Source organism: Hyperolius riggenbachi, chromosome 9 (assembly GCF_040937935.1).
Source record: "Hyperolius riggenbachi isolate aHypRig1 chromosome 9, aHypRig1.pri, whole genome shotgun sequence".
In the NCBI taxonomy this organism is placed as follows: Eukaryota; Metazoa; Chordata; class Amphibia; order Anura; family Hyperoliidae; genus Hyperolius; species Hyperolius riggenbachi.
In genome coordinates, this window is record NC_090654.1 from 226647770 (window position 1) to 226667093 (window position 19324).

Sequence of the window (19324 nt, forward strand, 5' to 3'; positions counted from 1 at the left end):
GGAGTGTTTAGACTACTGGCATATGTCCTAACAGGGCTATTTTCGGGGAGCTTATAACCTGCAGAGAGAGAACATATCATTGATAATATGAAAGCTCGTAGTCCAAAATAACCATAACTTGGAACAACTCCAAAACGTGAGAAAATGTACCACGCTCAATTTGACATTTTGGGCAAAGATCACTATTGTAAGGTGAAATTTTGTACATTCTCTCAGGAGTGAGGTATGCACGATGTAAGAATTTAACTTGTATTAAGCCATCGTTGGCCAAGATTGGGGTTTTTACAAAATCTTCTAAAATGTCTTCCCAGTCTGTTTCATCTAAATCTGGAATATCCATATTCCATTTTTCTTGGCAATTCAATAGACCCCTAGGAGTAGTCTGCGAAAGTGCAAAGTAAATAACCGATAAAGGTTTTTCCAGCCTATTTTGCATAAGAGTACTTTCTATAGAGCAAGTTTCTAGGTTTGGGCTGACACATGGGAATTGCAAATTATAGGCTTGCCTAAATTGTAAAAAACGAAAGAACATTTTGTTGGGAAGACTATATCTCTGCTTTAATTCATAAAAGGATAATAACCCCTCATTGCCAATGATATGTAAAATTTTAATTTTAATCACCAAAATAGTAGTCCCCACTGCATCCTCTAGAAAGTGCACCCCCCACAACTATGGCTGTGTGGGACCCCACTATCATCTTTATAAACCAATATATATCTGAGCTGGATAAAGTATATATACATTTATTTTTTTTTTATAAGACAAACTAGACTTTCATTGTATGGCACTTTTTCCCTAGAACAATTTTGTTTTCTATGAATTTCAATGTGAAAAAGAGGTAAAAAAATAGAAAAAACACATTATTTAGATTTACAGATTCCAGTTTAAAACTAACAAGCGCTACTGTAGATAAAAAAAAACTAATTTTGTTTGGCTGTTTCTACCGTTTATCACAAAACTTAGATTATCTTCCTGTCACAATTTATGGTAAGGCTATTTGATTCTGAAATAACGCTACAGTGTGTATTTTTCACTGTGAACTGAGAAAATAAAAATATTTTTAATGGTAAAAATCAATCTTATTGGCTCAGGGAAAATGTATTCCCTTTCATCAATGTGTGGAGGAGGTGTGACATGGGTGGAAGGGTCATGACCAACATTGGGGGAGTATGGCCTGACTTAAAGATGAGGAACTCCAGACAAATTCCAGGACCTGATGGAGTTTGGAACATCTTTGGTTATCTCACTAATCTACTACCCGTCAACTGATAACTAATTTCAATGTAGCGGCTGTCATAGTTACATAGTTACATAGTTATTTTGGTTGAAAAAAGACATACGTCCATCGAGTTCAACCAGTCATACTAAGGCACGCTGCGTCGCTGTTTGTGAACGCACTGCCCATATAATTGCATAGTTGAAGAAAACCTGAACTGACAATTAAAAGTCAAAATATACATACACAGGTCATACTTACTTCCTGCGTAGTCTACTCAACACTCTCTTTCTCCTCTCCAGTGTCCCGTTTGTCAACTGTGATCAATGGAATTCTCTATCCTCCATTTTGAAAATTGCTGCTCGAAAGACAGTTAGACGGCGTGATCGCCGTCTATTTGCATGTACAGCGCTGCGATCGGCAGCAGCGCTGTACTGGGGACAGTCACACGGTTGTCCCCCTGGGGGACAAGAGAGCGATCGGCTCTCATAGGCAGAAGCCTATGACAGCCGATCGCCGTAATTGGCTGGCTGTGGGGAGGGAGGGAGGGAGGGAAGAAAACAGCGTTTTTTATTTAAAAAAAACAACAACAATATTTATTTTAAAAAAAAATAAACATGGGGGGAGCGATCAGACCCCACCAACAGAGAGCTCTGTCGGTGGGGAGAAAGGGGGGGGGGAATCACTTGTGTGCTGTGTTGTGTGGCCCTGCAGCTTGGCCTTAAAGCTGCAGTGGCCTATTTTACTAAAAATGGCCTGGTCACTAGGGGGGTTTAGCACTGCAGTTCTCAAGAGGATAAGGTTACACCAAACCAGAAAAAGTTGGGGTACCTCAAAGAGTGGAAAAGAAAGTAGAAAGGAAACAGGCACCTTCTATGTGTAGTAATTTTACCCTTCTGCGAGTAAGAGATAAAATAGAAAATGACTCGGATTGGTTGGTTGCCCACTTGCAACTAGGCTTGTAAGCCTGTGAGAACTTCCAGGCTTGCCAAATAATCCTGTTAAATAAGTGTCTGGAGTAGTTGAAAGGCAATTCCAGAAAATAGACAAAAATACAGAAAACACAGGACACCCATAGTGTAGTATTTAACTGCACCAGATGTCTATAGGGATTGCAAGCCAGCAACTATTGCATCAGGCAAGTGAGGAAAACCCATCCTCACACAGGTCTTTGGATCTTCTCTGGTGGGTTGCTCTTCAAGAAAAAAACAGTTGGGAGCTCCAACGGGACTCAGAACTTAGGGGGGTTTGAGAAAAATGCAGAGATGGTGGAGGCACCCTGATAATGGTGGTGTTCGCTCAAACAGTTGGGGAGGGGGGTTGAATGTCTCATTTAAAAACTATTTAGCATTAAAAGAATAATTAAAAGTGTCCAATAAAACTATTTATGTATTATTTTAATGCTATATAATTTTTATACAAGCCATTTATTTATAAGCAGGCACCAAGGGTTTCTTGGGCTTGGACAAAGTCTTCAGGTATTGTTCTGGGCCCCAATAAGGTACTCCTACACCAGGGAAAATAGGCATCATACATGAAGAAGTTGGCTAGATCAGCAAAACCTGTTACTAAAGGAAAAAAAATAACATTTTACCCCAACTCTGACTTTGAGGTAAGTGGTTTCACTTGCCACATATACTTGAGAATAATTTTTTTGGGGGGGGGACTTGGCTTGTACTACAATCACTAATTAACCCGGAGTGGAGCTGAGTGGTGATGGCCAAGTTCCCCAGCTCCACACCATATGCAGAGTAGTTACGGCTGTGGGCCCCCCCACCAGAGCAGTATGCATTATGCGTAAATGACAGTGTGTCCCCCCCCCACCTCGTGTCCCCCTGTTATATGCAGGTGCTGTATGCCCTCCGCCGGAGAGATACGCATAGATGACAATGTTTCCCACCCCACCCGGCATATGCAGAGCAGTACACAGTGTAGCGTTTACTCACCAGTTTTGCGCTGTCTACCTTGCCGGCCGTTGTCTCATTTCTATGACACCCTCTGGTGGTATCTCTCATTATGTGCACCACTGGAGGGGGTTGTAGAGATGAGACTGCAACAGATGAGCTAAATAAATTCTATCTACACTTGCATCAATAACCTAATATAGTAGGTGCCGCATTTCCTACCCTCAGCTTAGGCCAATATCATTTTTTCCCTTTTTCCAAAGTAAAAGTCGGGGGTCGGCCTATACTTGAGTATATACGGTATGTCTTTATTTTATGAACTAATTTATCTATTACCTTTTGGGCACCTCCTACAAATATATACCTTGTAAAACTAGAGAAAGCCCAGGGATCAGTATTTGCCCCACATACTGCTTGCATAAAAAAAAAAAAATACTTATCCCAGGAGTCCACAGGGTCCTCACCCTTTCAGCTCCTGTGCAGGATTACAAAGGTTCAGCCATTTATTGAATTGTAATTAAACTATTTGTAAGGCTTGACAGGTTATGTCCTCAATCAGTCTCTATGTCCCAATCTATTGCAACGGCTCTGAGCCCGGCCCACGGTCTTCACCTATAGACAAGCCCCCATGTAAACAGGACACTTTGTCTCCTGACTACGGTTACCCCCAGGTCTTAACATGCAAGGCATACAGACTGAAGTAGAGAGGACAATAACCCGCCAGAACCCCACTGAGGCAAGTATAGCACAGTTCAATAATTCATAAGTATCACACTGGATTAGTACCTTGATTTTAGGAGGATGAGGCCCTCAGCATTGATTGCCAGTAATGACAGATGGTTCAGGGAACATGCAGTGGTTGATCCGAGTAGCAAGTGAGAGAGTTCATGCAAGGTCAGCATGCAAGATTATCCAAGCAACAAGCAAGGGTCAGTCCAGGTAATATGCAAGAGTATCCAGGAAACAAACAAGGGTCGGTCCAGGCAGCAGGCAAGAGTACCCAGGTAACAAGCAGAGATCGGTCCAGGCAGCAGGCAAGAGTATCCAAGTAACAAGCAAAGGTCGGTCCAGGCAGCAGGCAAAAGTATCCAGGTAACAAGCAAGGGTTAGTAAACAGCAGACAAGAATGGTCAAATACAAGCCAAGGTCAATTCCAATAGTTCAGACAATGTGAGTGCGCACCCAGCAACTAGCTACAGCTTTGCTTAACACGGGCGATGACTGGGAGCACTTGGTTAAATACAACTTTCATCCAATCAGTGGCCGGCCACTCATCATCCAATTACAGCAGACGCACCTGCCAAGTGTCAGCCGCGCCGTCATCTGACATTAGAGCTGTCAGCTGACTATTGTTTACCTTTGCGGAGGGCGTACTGAGAACACGCCCTCCGCCTATCAGGAAGTGCAGCCTGTGTCCCAGCCTGCATGTCATCAGTGGGGAACATGCGCCGAGCCCCGGAAGCGGCGGATTCCGCCTGGGTCTCGGCAGAAACATCAACATTAACATTATACTATTACTTCTGAAACATATGGGTCTCTGCACTCAACCTTAAAGTGTACCAGAGCTGTAAATATAAGAAGAACTGATACTTACCCGCTGCATCCTCCTGCAGCATAAACACATGTGAGTCCATCGCCGTCCTGCATGCGCAGTACCCCAGACTGATGCAACTGAGCCAATCACCAGGGCTGATCGCGGCTGAATGGCAGACCATGGGAGGACGGCGAAGGACTCACACATGTTTATGCTGCAGGAGGAAGCAGCGGGTAAGTATCGGTTCTGCTTATATTTACAGCTCTGGTTTCCTTTAAATTTGAGATAGCACAGTATTCTAAAACAAAAATCAATTAAAGTGGACCAGAGCTCTTGCACAGGGAAACCTAGAGAAATCCACGCTGTATGTATTTAGAGGGCTTAGCCAGTCTGATTCCCTCTCATCTGTGACTAATCACAAATGTACTTTGATTTCTCAGTCGTGTTAGTACAGGAATATTGGCAGCCTCGGCAGAGTAGCTAATTTGTAAACACAGGATGTTAACTCTATGCCTTCTTCCATGAAAGCAGGAAGTAGACACTGCAGATTTTTTTAAGGCTTTCTATCAGCTGTAATGAAGAAATGTTTGCCTTTAAGGGTTATTATGCTGTTGCTTATCAGCAGAGAGGAAGTTCTAAGTTCAGGTCCACTTTAACATATGAATAGTCTAAGTACTGAATCTTACTACAATCCCTAAAAAAAGACTGAATTTAGGTCTCATGGCCTTTTTACTGTTTCTCAAACAGGAACTTCAAGAATATGGATAGTCAATGAGATGCTAATAATTTCAGCTTGCATGAAAATTTCATGCAAACTGTACACTAAGTTAATACACTGCAATATGTACACGATGTTAATTTGATGGGTCAAAGTCCAAGTGGCATACAATTTGCATGACATTTGCATGCGAGACAGAATTAAGCACATCTCATTGACCGTCTCTATTCAAGAATCAGGGGCACGTTGCCAGATAATTTCATTTATTTTGATGAGAACGCTTACAATCATTAAAAAGAGCAGGCTTCCTTTATGAAAGGCTATTCCGTGTCTTGCACAAAGCTTATTTAAATCATTTGCAAGGAGTTCACCATCAATTAGCAGCAAAAATAGATGTGTTCTCACCATCCAGATCCAGCTGAGCTGGCTGTGGTTTTAAATTACCACTGCTTTGCAATCTGTTCCTCCCATGGCTGCTTATTTTGCAGGGAATGAGAATGCAATAGCTCTTTGCTTTCTTATCAGGAGAGACAAAAATCCCTTTTCCCTGCCAAACATGAGAGCAACCAAGTTCATTTTCTCTCTTATTTTTTGTTTTTGCTGAGTGTATAAGCTACCAGGATTGTCTTTTGTATGAGCCGTTTTTCATTCCTACAAACTATATTATTATGCTGATATTATAAAATGTCAGGGTTGGGGGAGGGGGCAGGAGTAAAAGCGAATCCGCTGTTTGGAGCCCAGTCGCGTGGACAATCGCCAACAATCCCTTTACAACATGGTAACTGCCACTGCTCGCCACTTGTGCTCTCATTATGTTTGATTGCAGCATTCATCCGGTGCTTACAGTTTTGTAGATCAATAGCTGCTACCAAAGTTGCTTTTTTTCATTTATTTTTTTTTTGCCTTGAGTGAAAAATGCACAGCTTTTTTTCAGAATACCAAAGAAAGTAAAGGTAAAGCAAAGTGATGTGCTCAGTAGTCAAGGATACAGAATAACTAAAACTAGATTTACTTACAGGATTCACCAGCTCTCTGCCTGAACAGTGTCTTATCTTTGTGTCCCTAGCCACAGAAGAACAGAGTCAGGATCTCTCCTGTAGCATGTTCTGTCGCTTGCAGTGGAGCTGCAACTGGGCGGTTCTGACTTTCTTGCATTTGGTTGCGCATTTGCAGTGAGTCTTATTGTCATTTGCAATCACTCTGCAGTTCATAGCAGTTCAGGATGCTGTCAGGATTACTCCTATGGTTTGCTGCAGTTGAACTGCAGCCAGACAGCCCTGGATTTCCTGCATGCATGTTGTTGCATAGTACTGCATGCACTTGTCTTTCAGCTAGCAAATGGTAATCAAGCCAGCTCAGGACTGAATGATTATCATTCAGCTGTGTGGGAATTTGCATACCTGCATCCATTGGCTGATGCCAGCATAAAAGTCTTCCTCCCATTTCAAACCCTGCCCGACATAGTGTTCAGCTCTCTGAGTTGTCGTTGGGTCTATGCTGTGAAAGTTATTGTAAATGTAGAATGCCATTGTCATGTCTGCTGGACGTTTGCTGACCTGCGGGGGTCAGTGAAGTCCTTCTGATCCTGATAGTTAGATTTTGCCAGCACCACGTTGGTGACTGGTAGTATTCCCTCTAGCCTTGTTCTTGAGAACGAACTATAGCAGCGGTTGCCATTAGTTCACTCCTACCAGTTAGTCTTGTCTATCTTAGTGTGAAGGTTGCCGTCGCTGGAACAGCGACTAGATTGGCTGAGCATTCCGTTTGTCTGTCTGTTGTCTGTCTTGTTGTCATTACTTGTGCTTTAGCTAGTGAGTTATTTGAGAGTTACATTTCATATATTGCGCATCAGCACGATATATATGTACTCTAGTCAGTCAGTATTGTATTATTGTAATATTGGATATTGTATTGTGTACTGACCTTTGCCTGCCTCTCGACTACGAATCTGCCTAATCCTTTCAATACGACTGACATCTGAATTAACGTGTATGACCCAAGCCTGTTACCGACTACGTCTGTTGTGTATTGTATCACATAGCATATAGCCTGATAGGTGGCCCAGAGCTGCAGTTGCTCTGGGCAATCTTGCTCCCTTGTTCATTACTCCTGTGTCCATCTTCCATTATCCAGCTACTTAGCCTTGTTGCGCTGGGTGGTCAAAGTATGCCCCCCCACCCCCCAGCATTACAAACAGGGACCGACAACACATAACATTCTAGATAATCTTATGCAATAAAGAAAGTAGAACTGTGACATCTACAGGCCAGATGTATCAACACCACAAAGTGCACATTTGATAATATTTGGACACCTCCAGCTCCTGTAAGATGCCACAATTTATTACCACCCAACTGATGCTGTGCCAGATTTACACCTATGCCAAGTGTACCGCTGGCAACTATTTTATATGCACTACTTTTTGTGTCGGCAAGTGATGCCTTCTCGATGACACACCATGGAAAACTGCGTCTGGACATCGGTGTGAATAAGCCTTTCCAATGCATGCAAAATAAAGACAACATTTTTGACGGATCTTGACAAAATAATGTAATACATGTCAAAGAAATGAAAGCAATAAAAGCCATAAATAATCATACACCATAACAATAAAACACCATTGCAAATATAAAGCTGTAGTTCACCCTACAATTTTTTTTCAGACTTATGATAGTCAATTCTCAAAGTTTTTTGCATTGCACATCAGTTATTTTTGCAATCAATATATATGTTTAAGGTGAACCTGAGATGAGATGAAATTCATCTCAGGTTCTATACTTACCTGGGGCTTTCTTAAGCGCCCTTGAGTCTGCTCAGTCCCTCGCTGTCTCCCTGGGTAGCTCCTGTCCCTTGCAGTATGGCCCAGTAGCCTAGGTGCATGCGCGACCCAGCCAGGCATGCTCCCCCACCGCTCACTCGGAAGTGAGGGAGAAGGCACACATCAGTCTTTTACTGTAATAAGGCTGCATTCACATTGATCGGCGAGAAGGTACCATGTGTTGTAATGCGTGCATTGACGGAAGACATTGCCATACTCGCACAGAAGCAGTAGGGCTTCGCTCCTGCATGAAGAGGAGCACAACCGTGAACTCTCCGAGGGTCATGGGCAGTGGAGGTGGTTCTCTGTGGAGGACCCACTTCTGAGGTCAGGGCCTGATTTCTGGAAAGGCCACAAAAGCCTGGGCCTTGGGCAGCTGCAATCCACAGGGGCACCTGAACATGAAAGAAGGGTTGCTACATATGAAAGAGGAGGATGAAATTGTAATGCGACACATTAAAAAGGGTAACTGATGGATGCACCGGGGAGTTTCATGAAACAAAGGGGCTGCTGCGCATGGTTGATATACATGGAAGAGGGAGCTGCATATGGAATGGGAGGGGCACTGCTGCACCAGAAAGGTAAGCCACAGTATACTTGGCCTAGGGGCACAAAAAGTGTAAGTCTGGCCTTGTCTGAGGTATGTCATGTTATTTACCCACCTCGGGCTTGCACTTGCACTATCACGAAATTTCTAAAAAATAAAACAAAAAAAGATTTATACTGGAAAGAATGCGAGTAGGAGGGATAGTGAAGGGTTAAGAATTAGTTAAAAAATAAATGACGTATTTGGTATCTGTATGCTGTATTTTACTGCTGCATTCAATGATAATTTGTTCTAAGTTTGGTTTGTATGTGATCATCTTTGTTAAATAAAGGCTGATTTAAAAAAAAAAAAAAAATCACACTGCTGTTTACACATCCACACTGTTAGGCGTAGAGGGCTGTGCCTGCAAAACTGCAGGCAATCCCGGAGATCAGTGTTACTCACATAGCTACAGCCAGCGACACTGGGGCACTAATTATTTGTGGTGTGCGTGAATAAGGGGGAAATGTGGATATGACTCCAAGCAATGGTATGGGCTTGCCTTAAAGTGTACCAGAGACGGCTTAACCTAAAGATTTGATTGTTCCCCGGGGCTTCTTCCAGCCCCATAAGCGCCACTGAGTCCCTTGCCGTCCTGTAATCAGCCCTGGTACTGGCTAAGTCACCTCAGTTGGGGTCTTCTGCGCATGCGTGGAGGTCACCTAAATAAATTGCTGACTTTTTTAATTTCTCCAGAATGGTGGAAGCCATATTGAATGGACCTTCCTCCTGCTGACACACTAAGCACTTGCCTATGTTTCCTATCTGTACATGCATATTTTATGTGCTACAGATGACATCACTCTCCCACAATGCTCCTGCGAGGCAGACCTGGAAAGTGTTGCCTAGGCAAAGTCCCCTGACAGAAACTCCAGGGAAGCCTTTTAGTAATGGCACATGCCGTTTCTTGCTAATAGAATGTTGTTAGCATATAATGTGGTATGAAAGCAATTTATACATGCAGGTCTGGAACATAGTAAGTGCTTACAGTCAGACATTAAGCCTCTGAAGATCAGGGCAATCAGAAATGATTTTTGAGGCCATTAGCTTGATGCCTGTAAGGGCCCTTTTCCACTAGCTGCGATTCGATCCAAAAATCGTATCTCTCACATTTTGCAGATCGGAACAGCACAGTAATTACCATGTAAATCACAGTGCTGTTTTTCCACCAGTGTGATTCATTTATTCCTGAATCACAATCACCGGCATTTTCCATTTTTGCTGTGTTTGTGCTCCTAGGAGCTTGCGATTCCACAAGTCAGGAAGGCAAAAAACTTGCAGGGGCATCTTACTCACGATTCCCTGTTTTTTGTTGTAGTGTGATAGTGTTTTCCAGGCATGATTGTTTTAGATGGAATACATTAGATGTAAAAGAATGTATAAAACGGAGCTAAAAACAAATAAGAGGAAATAAGGCGCTCTGCACCTGGCTTTTGAAACCCTTCAGCCTGAGGAAGTGGGCAGATACCCATGAAACGCATTGCCTGTACTTATTGAAAAAAAAAAATTAAAAAATATATATATATATATATATATATATATATATATATACATATATATATATATATATATTTGTTGTTATTGAGGTAGGCCATAACCCCTTTTTTTCTCTTTTGTTTGTTTTTAACTTCGTTTTATAAACTCCTGGACGCTGTGACAACCACCCGCCAATCCCATCTTACTAGGCCTTAGTTGCCATGCAGGTCTCATTCACTAGAGACTTCTGGAAGCAATATCACTGTGAGCGTAGTAAATGTTTAAGATTGGCTGGTGGGCCCATACATTATACAATCTCGATTGTACATACAATCGGTAAAATAAAATTATTGATTCTGCGCTGGAAATCGATGGTAATACTGCCACCACTGTCTGGATTAAATGGGAGCGGACAGACTCCACCTAGCTACTCCTAAAAGGAAGAAACTAGCTCACAACTCAACAATTTATAAAAGAAATAAGACAATTCGGTAGTGTGTCTTTTCTGAGGCAGAGTTCTAAGCAACGATTAAATAAACAAGGGCAGGACTGAAACGATTAAATTGTTAGTTTTATTATAAAACTATACACACCAATATACTTTACAAATCTACCTACCAGTCGAACAGACCGAGTTGATAGAAAGATGAAAAATGAAAGAGAATGTCCTATGCAACCTAACACTGGAACACTACAGATGGATTGTTCTTGGAGATTTGAATACATGGGTGGATGACTCCTCTTCACAATTGGAATAGAGCTACCTCGTGCCTTACATGAACTGGGCTTCCTCCAATCAATCAGCTCTGCTACTCACAGGAAAGGTCACACTCTGGACCTTATATTCCATACTGGGCTGTCAATAGGCAATGTGGAAATGAATCCTGTTGCCTGGTCAGACCATCACACTATCCACTTCTCCCTCTCAATACCAGCTGTCAAACACCAGGTCAAGAATCAAATAAAATACCGCCGCTTGAAAGGGCTAACATCTCAACATATCCGAGATAACCTTAGCTTTGATAAATTGACTGACTCCAGCTTGGACCCTGATACTCTGGTGTTTAAATACAACAAATGTGTGTCCTCCACCTTTGAGACCATTGCTCCTCTGTGCACCAAATACCTTACTCCACACCATCATGCACAGTGGTTTGATAACTCTATAAAAGAGCTGAAAAGACAAGGCCGAAAACTTGAGAGACTGTGGCGCAAATCTCAGTCCCCAGAAGACAAACATGCCTTAATCCTCCACTTGAAGAACTACCAAAAGGTAATCACGGGGAAAAAAATCATCCTTTCTATCACAAGAGATTGCAAATGCAGTTAACAAACCAGCCCAACTGTTCCGCACAGTGGAAAAACTCTGCAAACCGGCATGTCAAAAACTTAATATCGAGTCTTCAAAGGACCTCTGTGACCAATTTGCCCATTTCTTCACAGACAAAGTCTCCGCTATAAGGTCCGCCATCCAACTTACAGCATCTGAGCTGAATATAGCGCCGAAGACCATTAGCAGAGACAACGTAACTACTTGGTCAAACCTCAAAGAAATTGATGAAGAAGTCACATCAAGCATCCTCCTTCACCTCCGCCTAACTACCTGTGACCTGGATCCTGGCCCAACACAGTTCATGTTGAACTGCCCTGACCTGTTCGTACCGGTATTCCTCAAAATTGTTAACTGTTCCTTACACTCAGGGATATTTCCTGCTTTACTGCAATCATCAGGAAGCAATCATCAGGCCTCTCCTCATAAAACCCTCCCTGGACCCAGATGCAATGACCAGCTACAGACCTGTCTCTAACCTCCCCTTTCTGGGCAAGCTAATTGAAAAAGCTGTTTACCTCCAGCTAGAAGCCAAAATCCTACAAAACAACAGTTATGACCCATTCCAGTCTGGCTTCAGGAAACACCACAGCACTGAAACTGCCCTCATCCAAATATGCAACCACCTGCTCATGGCAAGAGACAGAGGAGAGTGCTCGATCCTCATACTGCTAGACCTTTCTGCAGCCTTTGATACAGTTGACCATGACATCTTGATAAACAGGCTACAGGAATACTGCGGCACATATAGAAAAAAAAACATCTATATGCGCCCCCGCACTGCACGGCTAGAAATTACAGTTTCTGTTTATTGACCTGAGGAAGCGGGCTGCATCCCGTGAAATGCGTTGTCTACAGCTTAACCCTCTAATTTTTATAAAGACTCCTTTTTCCACCTATGCGAGTCTTCCAATGAGGTAAGATACCTTTTTTTATTTTTGTCACTCCAATATTGGCTTATTGATAAGTTTTAAGGGCGCCTCCACCAACTTGCTTCCTCCTTTGGAAGAGCTTACAATGAATTCAGAAACATCCAATTGTGTGGTTTAGTTCCAAATTTCGTAATAACCGGGTTCCAAGAGCCCGCACCCTTTCAAAAGTCATATTTATGGCAAAAAATTGATTTCATATTTGTGGGGTCAAGAAAGTTTTGCTAAATCAGGCAGAAGGCCAGCTGTGCTGATGACATTGGAGCTAGATGCCAGGATCCCCCCTGGGTCGGCCCCGGCCTGGCTGCTTAAAAGCTGCCTTTACGAGGTTCTGTCCATCCAAATCTGACCTGATCTGATGAATGGGGCTACTAACCTTCCAGGGGGTCTTGTGGGAGCTAGGAGAAAGCCTTCTGACACTTATGTGGTTGGAAGCTTCTGTAATTAAAGCTGCCAGCTGATTGCTAGCAGAGTATGGGAGAAAAGAACTTTAAATTGCCTATTGGCTGTTTAGACACTGCAAAGGAATGTGCGCTATGTGTTTTTGAAAATCGTATGACGACTGTGGACAGGCTTGCCTTCGTGCTTATTTATCTCCTCATGAGGGCTAAGTCTGTTTACCATTTGGCTGATGTCACATGTTAGGACTTTACTGCTGTTTTTCAAGAGTGCGACCATCACCACCCTCTCTGGGTACCCGAGGAGTTGGGTTTGTGCATCTCCACCTGGTTGGTTGCTCCCTATGCATCCTCCCTTTGTGAGTATTTATTTCGCCTAATTTTCATTTTTATATACTTAGTGACGCACTGCACCATTTGAGCTCCCGTTGTCTGTTTTCTTCTTAGGGTGCATGCCTCTTCAGTCTTCCACACAGGTGGAGTACATTGTAATTGCGAACGCATGCACAATGTGGAAAAAAAGCAGAAAGCTGTACAGGGAGAAACGTGAATGCAAAATAAAATGAACGCCAACTACGCGTTTTCTGAATGGGGCCATTGATTACAATAGCGAGTGCAGCTGTGTGTTTAGCACTCCCTACGCAACTTTACTGGAGTTTACTGCATCAGGCCCCTTATCAGTACCGCACCAATAAAGCTAACTCAGTGACTGGAGGGGGCCCCATGTATGCCCTTTGGATACAGAAAAGCTTTGGTGCGGTCATCCTCTCTGCATTTCCTATTGCTGCATCCAGGGCCGGATTTACCATAAGGCACTGTAGGCTCTTGCCAAGAGACGCCTTATGTAGGAGAAATGGCTCCACTACGCAAATCTCCCCCTACCTTTTGAGGGGGCTTCTTAATATCGGGGTGGGGGCACATCTGGCTCTCTATACTTGGGGGTGGGGGAGTAGGGGCACATCGACTACTACCTAGATTAATGGGGTTGCCAAATACTGAGGAAAATCTGTCTGCCTAGTCCGGGGAGGAGAGATGCTTACCTAATATGGGGGTGAGGCCTCAGTTGAGGGGCAGAGTTTGGGGCGCAAGGGCCTAGAGGCTCCTGAGCTGTAAATCCGGCTCTGGCTGCATCACTGGTCAATTAATAAGATAAGATGTATAAAATAAAATGCTTTTAATTGAGAGATTTATGTTTGCATATAAATACAAACAGTTTAGGACAGTAAAGTAAAATTAAATTCATTTAGGCTCCTGAAAAACCATGATGGCCTGGCAATGAAAAGTGATGTCTCTCTTTCTGGGGCTCAGCAACTCAGCCTCATTCAGTCATGTAAATGTAGCTCTCAAACTGCAGCATTACTTCTGAGAAATCATTTTTTCTTTTAGACTTCTCCCTAGCTTATTGCTGCCACCACTATGGGAATTTAGCTTTGCTCATTCCAATGAAACCAATTATGGCGAAAGATCATTTTTGAAAAGAGTCTAGACACTTTAATGACATGTTGTCAGAGGCTGTAAGGTAATCAGTGACATCACAATCACAGCAGGATTTTCCTACAAAAGCAATGTTAGAGCATATTGGATTGAAAGCATGGGATGGACAATAAGGTTCTCTGTTTTATATGCTGAACAATTATATAAAGAATAGGGATATTTACACAGCTTTAAAATGGACCTGTATAAATGTGCATAATCCTGTACCAACATAGAATTATTTGCATCTCATTGACCCTCCCTAATAGAGAGCAGCAGCTTGTGGGGGCGTACATTTAAAAAAAAACAGACAGTTATGGCCCATACTCACGGGCAACTTTTTGGCATGTCGCTAGCACACGAGAGCGTGTGCGCGACATGCCGGCGACAGCTCGTCGCCAGGTCCCTCCGCATACACACGGCGGAGGGACCTGGCAACTGATGCGGCGGAAGCTGTCGCTGTTGTCCTTTCCCCCGCCGGAAGCGCCGTCTATTTGCAGTTAAGTTGCTGTCGCTAGTCCGCGTGACTTGCGGCGGCGACTGTCGCCAGGCGATTGACCGCGCCAATCGCCTGGCGACATCACAGACGGGCGACAGTTCGGGGTGCGCGCCTGTGCAACGCCGCATACTCACGGGCGACCTGTCGCCGCAACACGCGTGCGCCGCATGTTGCGGCGACAATTGTAGCCCGTGAGTATGGGCCATTAAAATGGGCTCCAATTTACCGGATAGTAGAGTATTGGTAACTAACGATATTCTACTATATCGCATGCCTTAACCTAATTCTCAATTATCCCCCCCAACCTATGCCCAAACCCCCCCCTCTCCCCACTAACCTTCAGCACTACAGCCGCAATTTAACTGCCACACAAATAACGTAACTGTTGCTGCTACTGATGCTAAATTTGAAAGCCAGATTTTGGCTATAGTATAGCGAAAGTTCAGCGACCAGCATAGCCACAACTTCCAATGCCGCTAATTTGGAAACCTGGAGTTTTTCTATATTGTATCAGAACTCCAATGCCTGCCATAGCCACAATTAAAGAGAATCTGAAACGATTCTCATTTGCTTTACTAAATACATTTTTCAATAGTGGTATTTATTCTAATGTAAATGCCCCCCTTACCGCTGCTCTGGTTGCCGTTTGCCCCCTGCACCGTTTTGAAAAATGGTACTTTGAGGCAGAGGCGAGAGAGGCTCCAGCCTCAGGGCGCAGTGTAGGAGGGGGCACAAAACCCACTTAGCTATCATTCCCCTATTGTGTGTGAAGCAGAGAAAAATAAGTAAAGGGCATACATGGCAGTGACTGCAAGCCAGATAACTAGAGAATAAGCGGTATTGTCACCATAACAATCAAATTTCAACAGCAACTGGTCTGAGCGTATTAAGTGATAAAGATGCTAATCCTGCATTCAAAACTTTAAAAAAATGTTCTGCTGTTATGATTTGGAGTTATCACATACTTAAGGAGCACTGGCCCTTTAGTAGTCAATGCCAAAAGTTGAATGCTGGAAGTTCTTTTTATCTATAATATATTCCTCCTCTTCTATTTATTTCCTTGCCTAGCTGCTTATCAGAAACACCCTCTGATCACTTGTATTTACAAGCGAGGCTGAGGTGACTAAGCGGTTGGAGGAGTAAATAAAAGTAAGTAAATAAAAAGACAGTGCAGTTCCTAGTATACACATCAGTGGAAGTGTCTGAAGACTCAGGGAGGAGGGCAGCTAATGAATACACAATGAGCAAGAGAAGGGGGGGGGAGTCAGGGAGGATATGATGTCAGCATAAGCTTGGCAAAATGGCCACTGCCTAGAATAGGATTTTCTGCTTTTCCGTTATAAAATTCACAGGAATCATTACGTTGATAGCACAATACATCTGTTATGTAAGCAGAAGTAGTATTTATCTACTTATATATGTGTTTTTTATTTCTAGGTTAACATGGGTGTCGCTTGTTCTTTAAGGTGCTGGGCGCCCTGGGGCGCCTCTTAGTCTAATAGCAATCAGTGTATTATGGCTGGGGCAGGAGGGCTGGAGGGGCGCACTTGGCGTCTCAGCCTTGGGTGCTGGAGGACCTTGTCCCGGCTCTGCTTTGTGGATTAAGATGGCCACAACCCCTTTATGACATCTGAGTCACGGCCATACCTTCTCTGCATCCCTCTGTACAGCCCCGCTTGTGCACGCGCGCGCCGCATGTCATAGTGCGCTTCCTTGCTCTATGTGCACAGAGCTAGGGAGGATTGCGCGCAAACAAGGTCACGCGCACATACGCACTTCCACCCACTGTGCCTGGCACATGCTGAAAGGAGGAAGAGAGCGCGGGGAGAGGCAGAGATTTGCAGCAATTGACTGGTGAAGAGGCAGAGTTACTGTGCACAGCTCTGCCTCTTCCTGGTAGCAAATTCTGTGACCAGTTTGGTCACGGAAGATCGGTAGGACATTTCTGAGTGAATAAATACTGGTTTTGAAGCGGAGATGCGGCAAATCAATCAACATTTTAATGCTGATGATAATTACAGTATAAAGAGAGGGAAAAAAAAATATTCAGTGTCTTTAAGCCAGTGCCCAAACTACCACACTAGACAGCGCTGCTGCAATTTCTACAGCGACCAATGACGGCACCCAAATTATTAGGTGCAATCTGCATCATGATTACCTGATTCACTTGTTGGATGGTCATGTGTGGCTGCATCCCACATAGGGCTGGTGCACACCACAAGAGCTTTTTAAACGCTAGAAATTTTAAAAGCTTTTGCTAATGCAGTGCTATGGGGGATTTTTACAAAATTGCATCGCTTTAGTGTGAACACTCACATGGGATAACATTAGCAAGAGCTTTTAAAATCACAAAGAGCTCAGAAAAGCTCTTCTGGTGTGCACCAGCCCTAAGATGTCTTCTTTAGTCTCAGCAATCAGTACGTTTCTCTGAGCTGGGAATGTCACCTTGTTGCTCCTTACATACGATCGTTATTAATGAGGAACTGTAATAAAGATAACATAATTAATGAAATTGTGTATTTTTTATTATATTCACTTATACATTATTTACTCAGTGTTTGCCCATTAAATTCCATTCTGAAATTTACTGCAGGTGGCAACATCTTTAGTCCTGCCAGGCAGGGACAGATCAAGACCATGTTGCGCCTGGGGCAAGGTCAGGTTTTGGCCCCTAAAGGTCAGGTTTTGGCGCCTAAACTGCCATTTATTTTGCCACTTTTTTAAGGATTCAACAAACTGCGCCTGGGGCAAGATACCCTCTTGCCCCCCCCCCCCTAAATCCGTCCCTGCTGCCAGGTGATCTCTGCGGAATATACATTTACTGAAAGTTCTATTCGCAGAGGGCGATACTGCTTGCTTGGCAGTTGCATCAACCGTTATTTCCCACAATGCAACAAGGTTCACAGACAGAAAAACTGTCAGGGCCATGGCTCTAACATCACCCTGGGAGGGGTGGGGGGGAGAGATTCATCACAATATCAGCCATACAGACCCCCATGTTGATCTATTCGAGAATAAGTAAAGATTTCTCATGAGAAAGTGGGTATTGGTTACTGACTTGGATTAAGTTCAATCCTGGTTAAAGTTCCTCTTTAATGTCTGAGGTTAGTTTCTCCCTGGAACATTGCATTGCATTATAAGATTCAGAAATAAACCAAAAGTAACATTTCCTGTGCCATGCAGTATAAAACATGCACCTACAGTGAATAACATTGTATGCAGTCATAGCAACACACTGCATGTTCTGCATTTTAACAAAGAAATCTGCTGCAACACAACTTATAAGGTACAGCAGAATACCCAAGCAGCTTGGGGTGACCCAAATACCATAAGGAAAGTATAGGAGATAAAAAGAGACCAAAAAGCCCTCCTACTAAAAAGCAATGCTTCGTGTGGTTTGCCTTCCTAAAACAGAAGGTACCAGTATTTGCGATAATTCATCTTTAAAGCGGACCCAAATCAAAACATTTTTTAAATTCAAAATATTTAGTTGCACCACTCTGATACATACAAAGATAAATAAACACTCCTTCTAGCCTATGAGCATTTCAGTGCATGCTTTTCACCCTTCTCTTTACATAACTAGGGTTATACAGGTGGCAGCCATTAGCAATTCCTCCTTTGCTGGACACCATCTACTCCACCAGTCTGCCAGATTCTGTCCCGGCAATATGAAAGGAAGTGAGGGGTTTCTCCAATAAAATGTAAACTATTTTATATTTGTCATCATGCAGCTGAATAAAGGCTGCTATTTATTATAATTTAGAAAATAGATTTTATTTCTGAAATCTTGTATTTTTAATTTGGGTCCACTTTAAGTGTGTAACTTTGGTTACTCACAAATGCACCACTACTGAATATGCAAATGATCTGTTTATGCCCCTGAAGCCAGGCTTACATCTAGAATTGCAAGCCTATAGCTTATACATTTTACAGAGCCACATCAACCCAGCATGCAGACAGCCTGTTTCTGAGCTTTGGTCCTCATCAGTGCATGGCAACTGATGATGTATGAATTGTTCATACACTTTTGATTCACACCATGTTGCAGTGTGCTAAATTACAATACAACGTGTCAGTGTGAAATGACCTCAAAGGGGCCCAGCAATGTCTATGCATCAAAGGTCTTCCATAATCTGCAGTCACCAATGCTCTGTCTGATCCTGGCCTCTAAATGGAGTGACTGACTGAACTGTAATTACACAAAGAGAATCACAAATGAAAATGGCCATTGTGCGTATTCCCACTGCAGATCATTTCAAAGGAAAGTGGGTAAACCACGATGCATCATTTAACTCATCCCGTGGCCTTTCTCCAAGCTGCAGGCTCCAGCAGATGGTTTTAAAGACTTGGAAGCTTCCATGGAAAATGAATATTCCCCAGACTTCTAAACTGGCTCCATGTTCAGAGAGAGAATCGAATAATGGTTAAAGCAAAGAATC

The 19324-nt window shown here is 43.2% G+C and overlaps 1 protein-coding gene across 5 annotated transcripts in view; it reads right to left on the bottom strand.

The window, feature by feature from the left end:
• The window catches only part of LOC137532986 (deubiquitinase DESI2-like), a 248478-nt gene that overhangs the window by 218450 nt on the left and 10704 nt on the right, over window positions 1-19324 (bottom strand). For 3 of the 5 annotated variants that reach the window (XM_068254074.1, XM_068254073.1, XM_068254075.1), the window contains one exon: window positions 17041-17365. The exons of the other annotated variants lie outside the window; for them this stretch is intronic. In XM_068254074.1, coding sequence (XP_068110175.1) covers window positions 17041-17076 — 36 coding nt within the window. In that variant the 5' untranslated portion in view covers window positions 17077-17365. The remainder of the gene's footprint in view (window positions 1-17040; window positions 17366-19324) is intronic. 5 annotated transcript variants of the gene reach the window in all.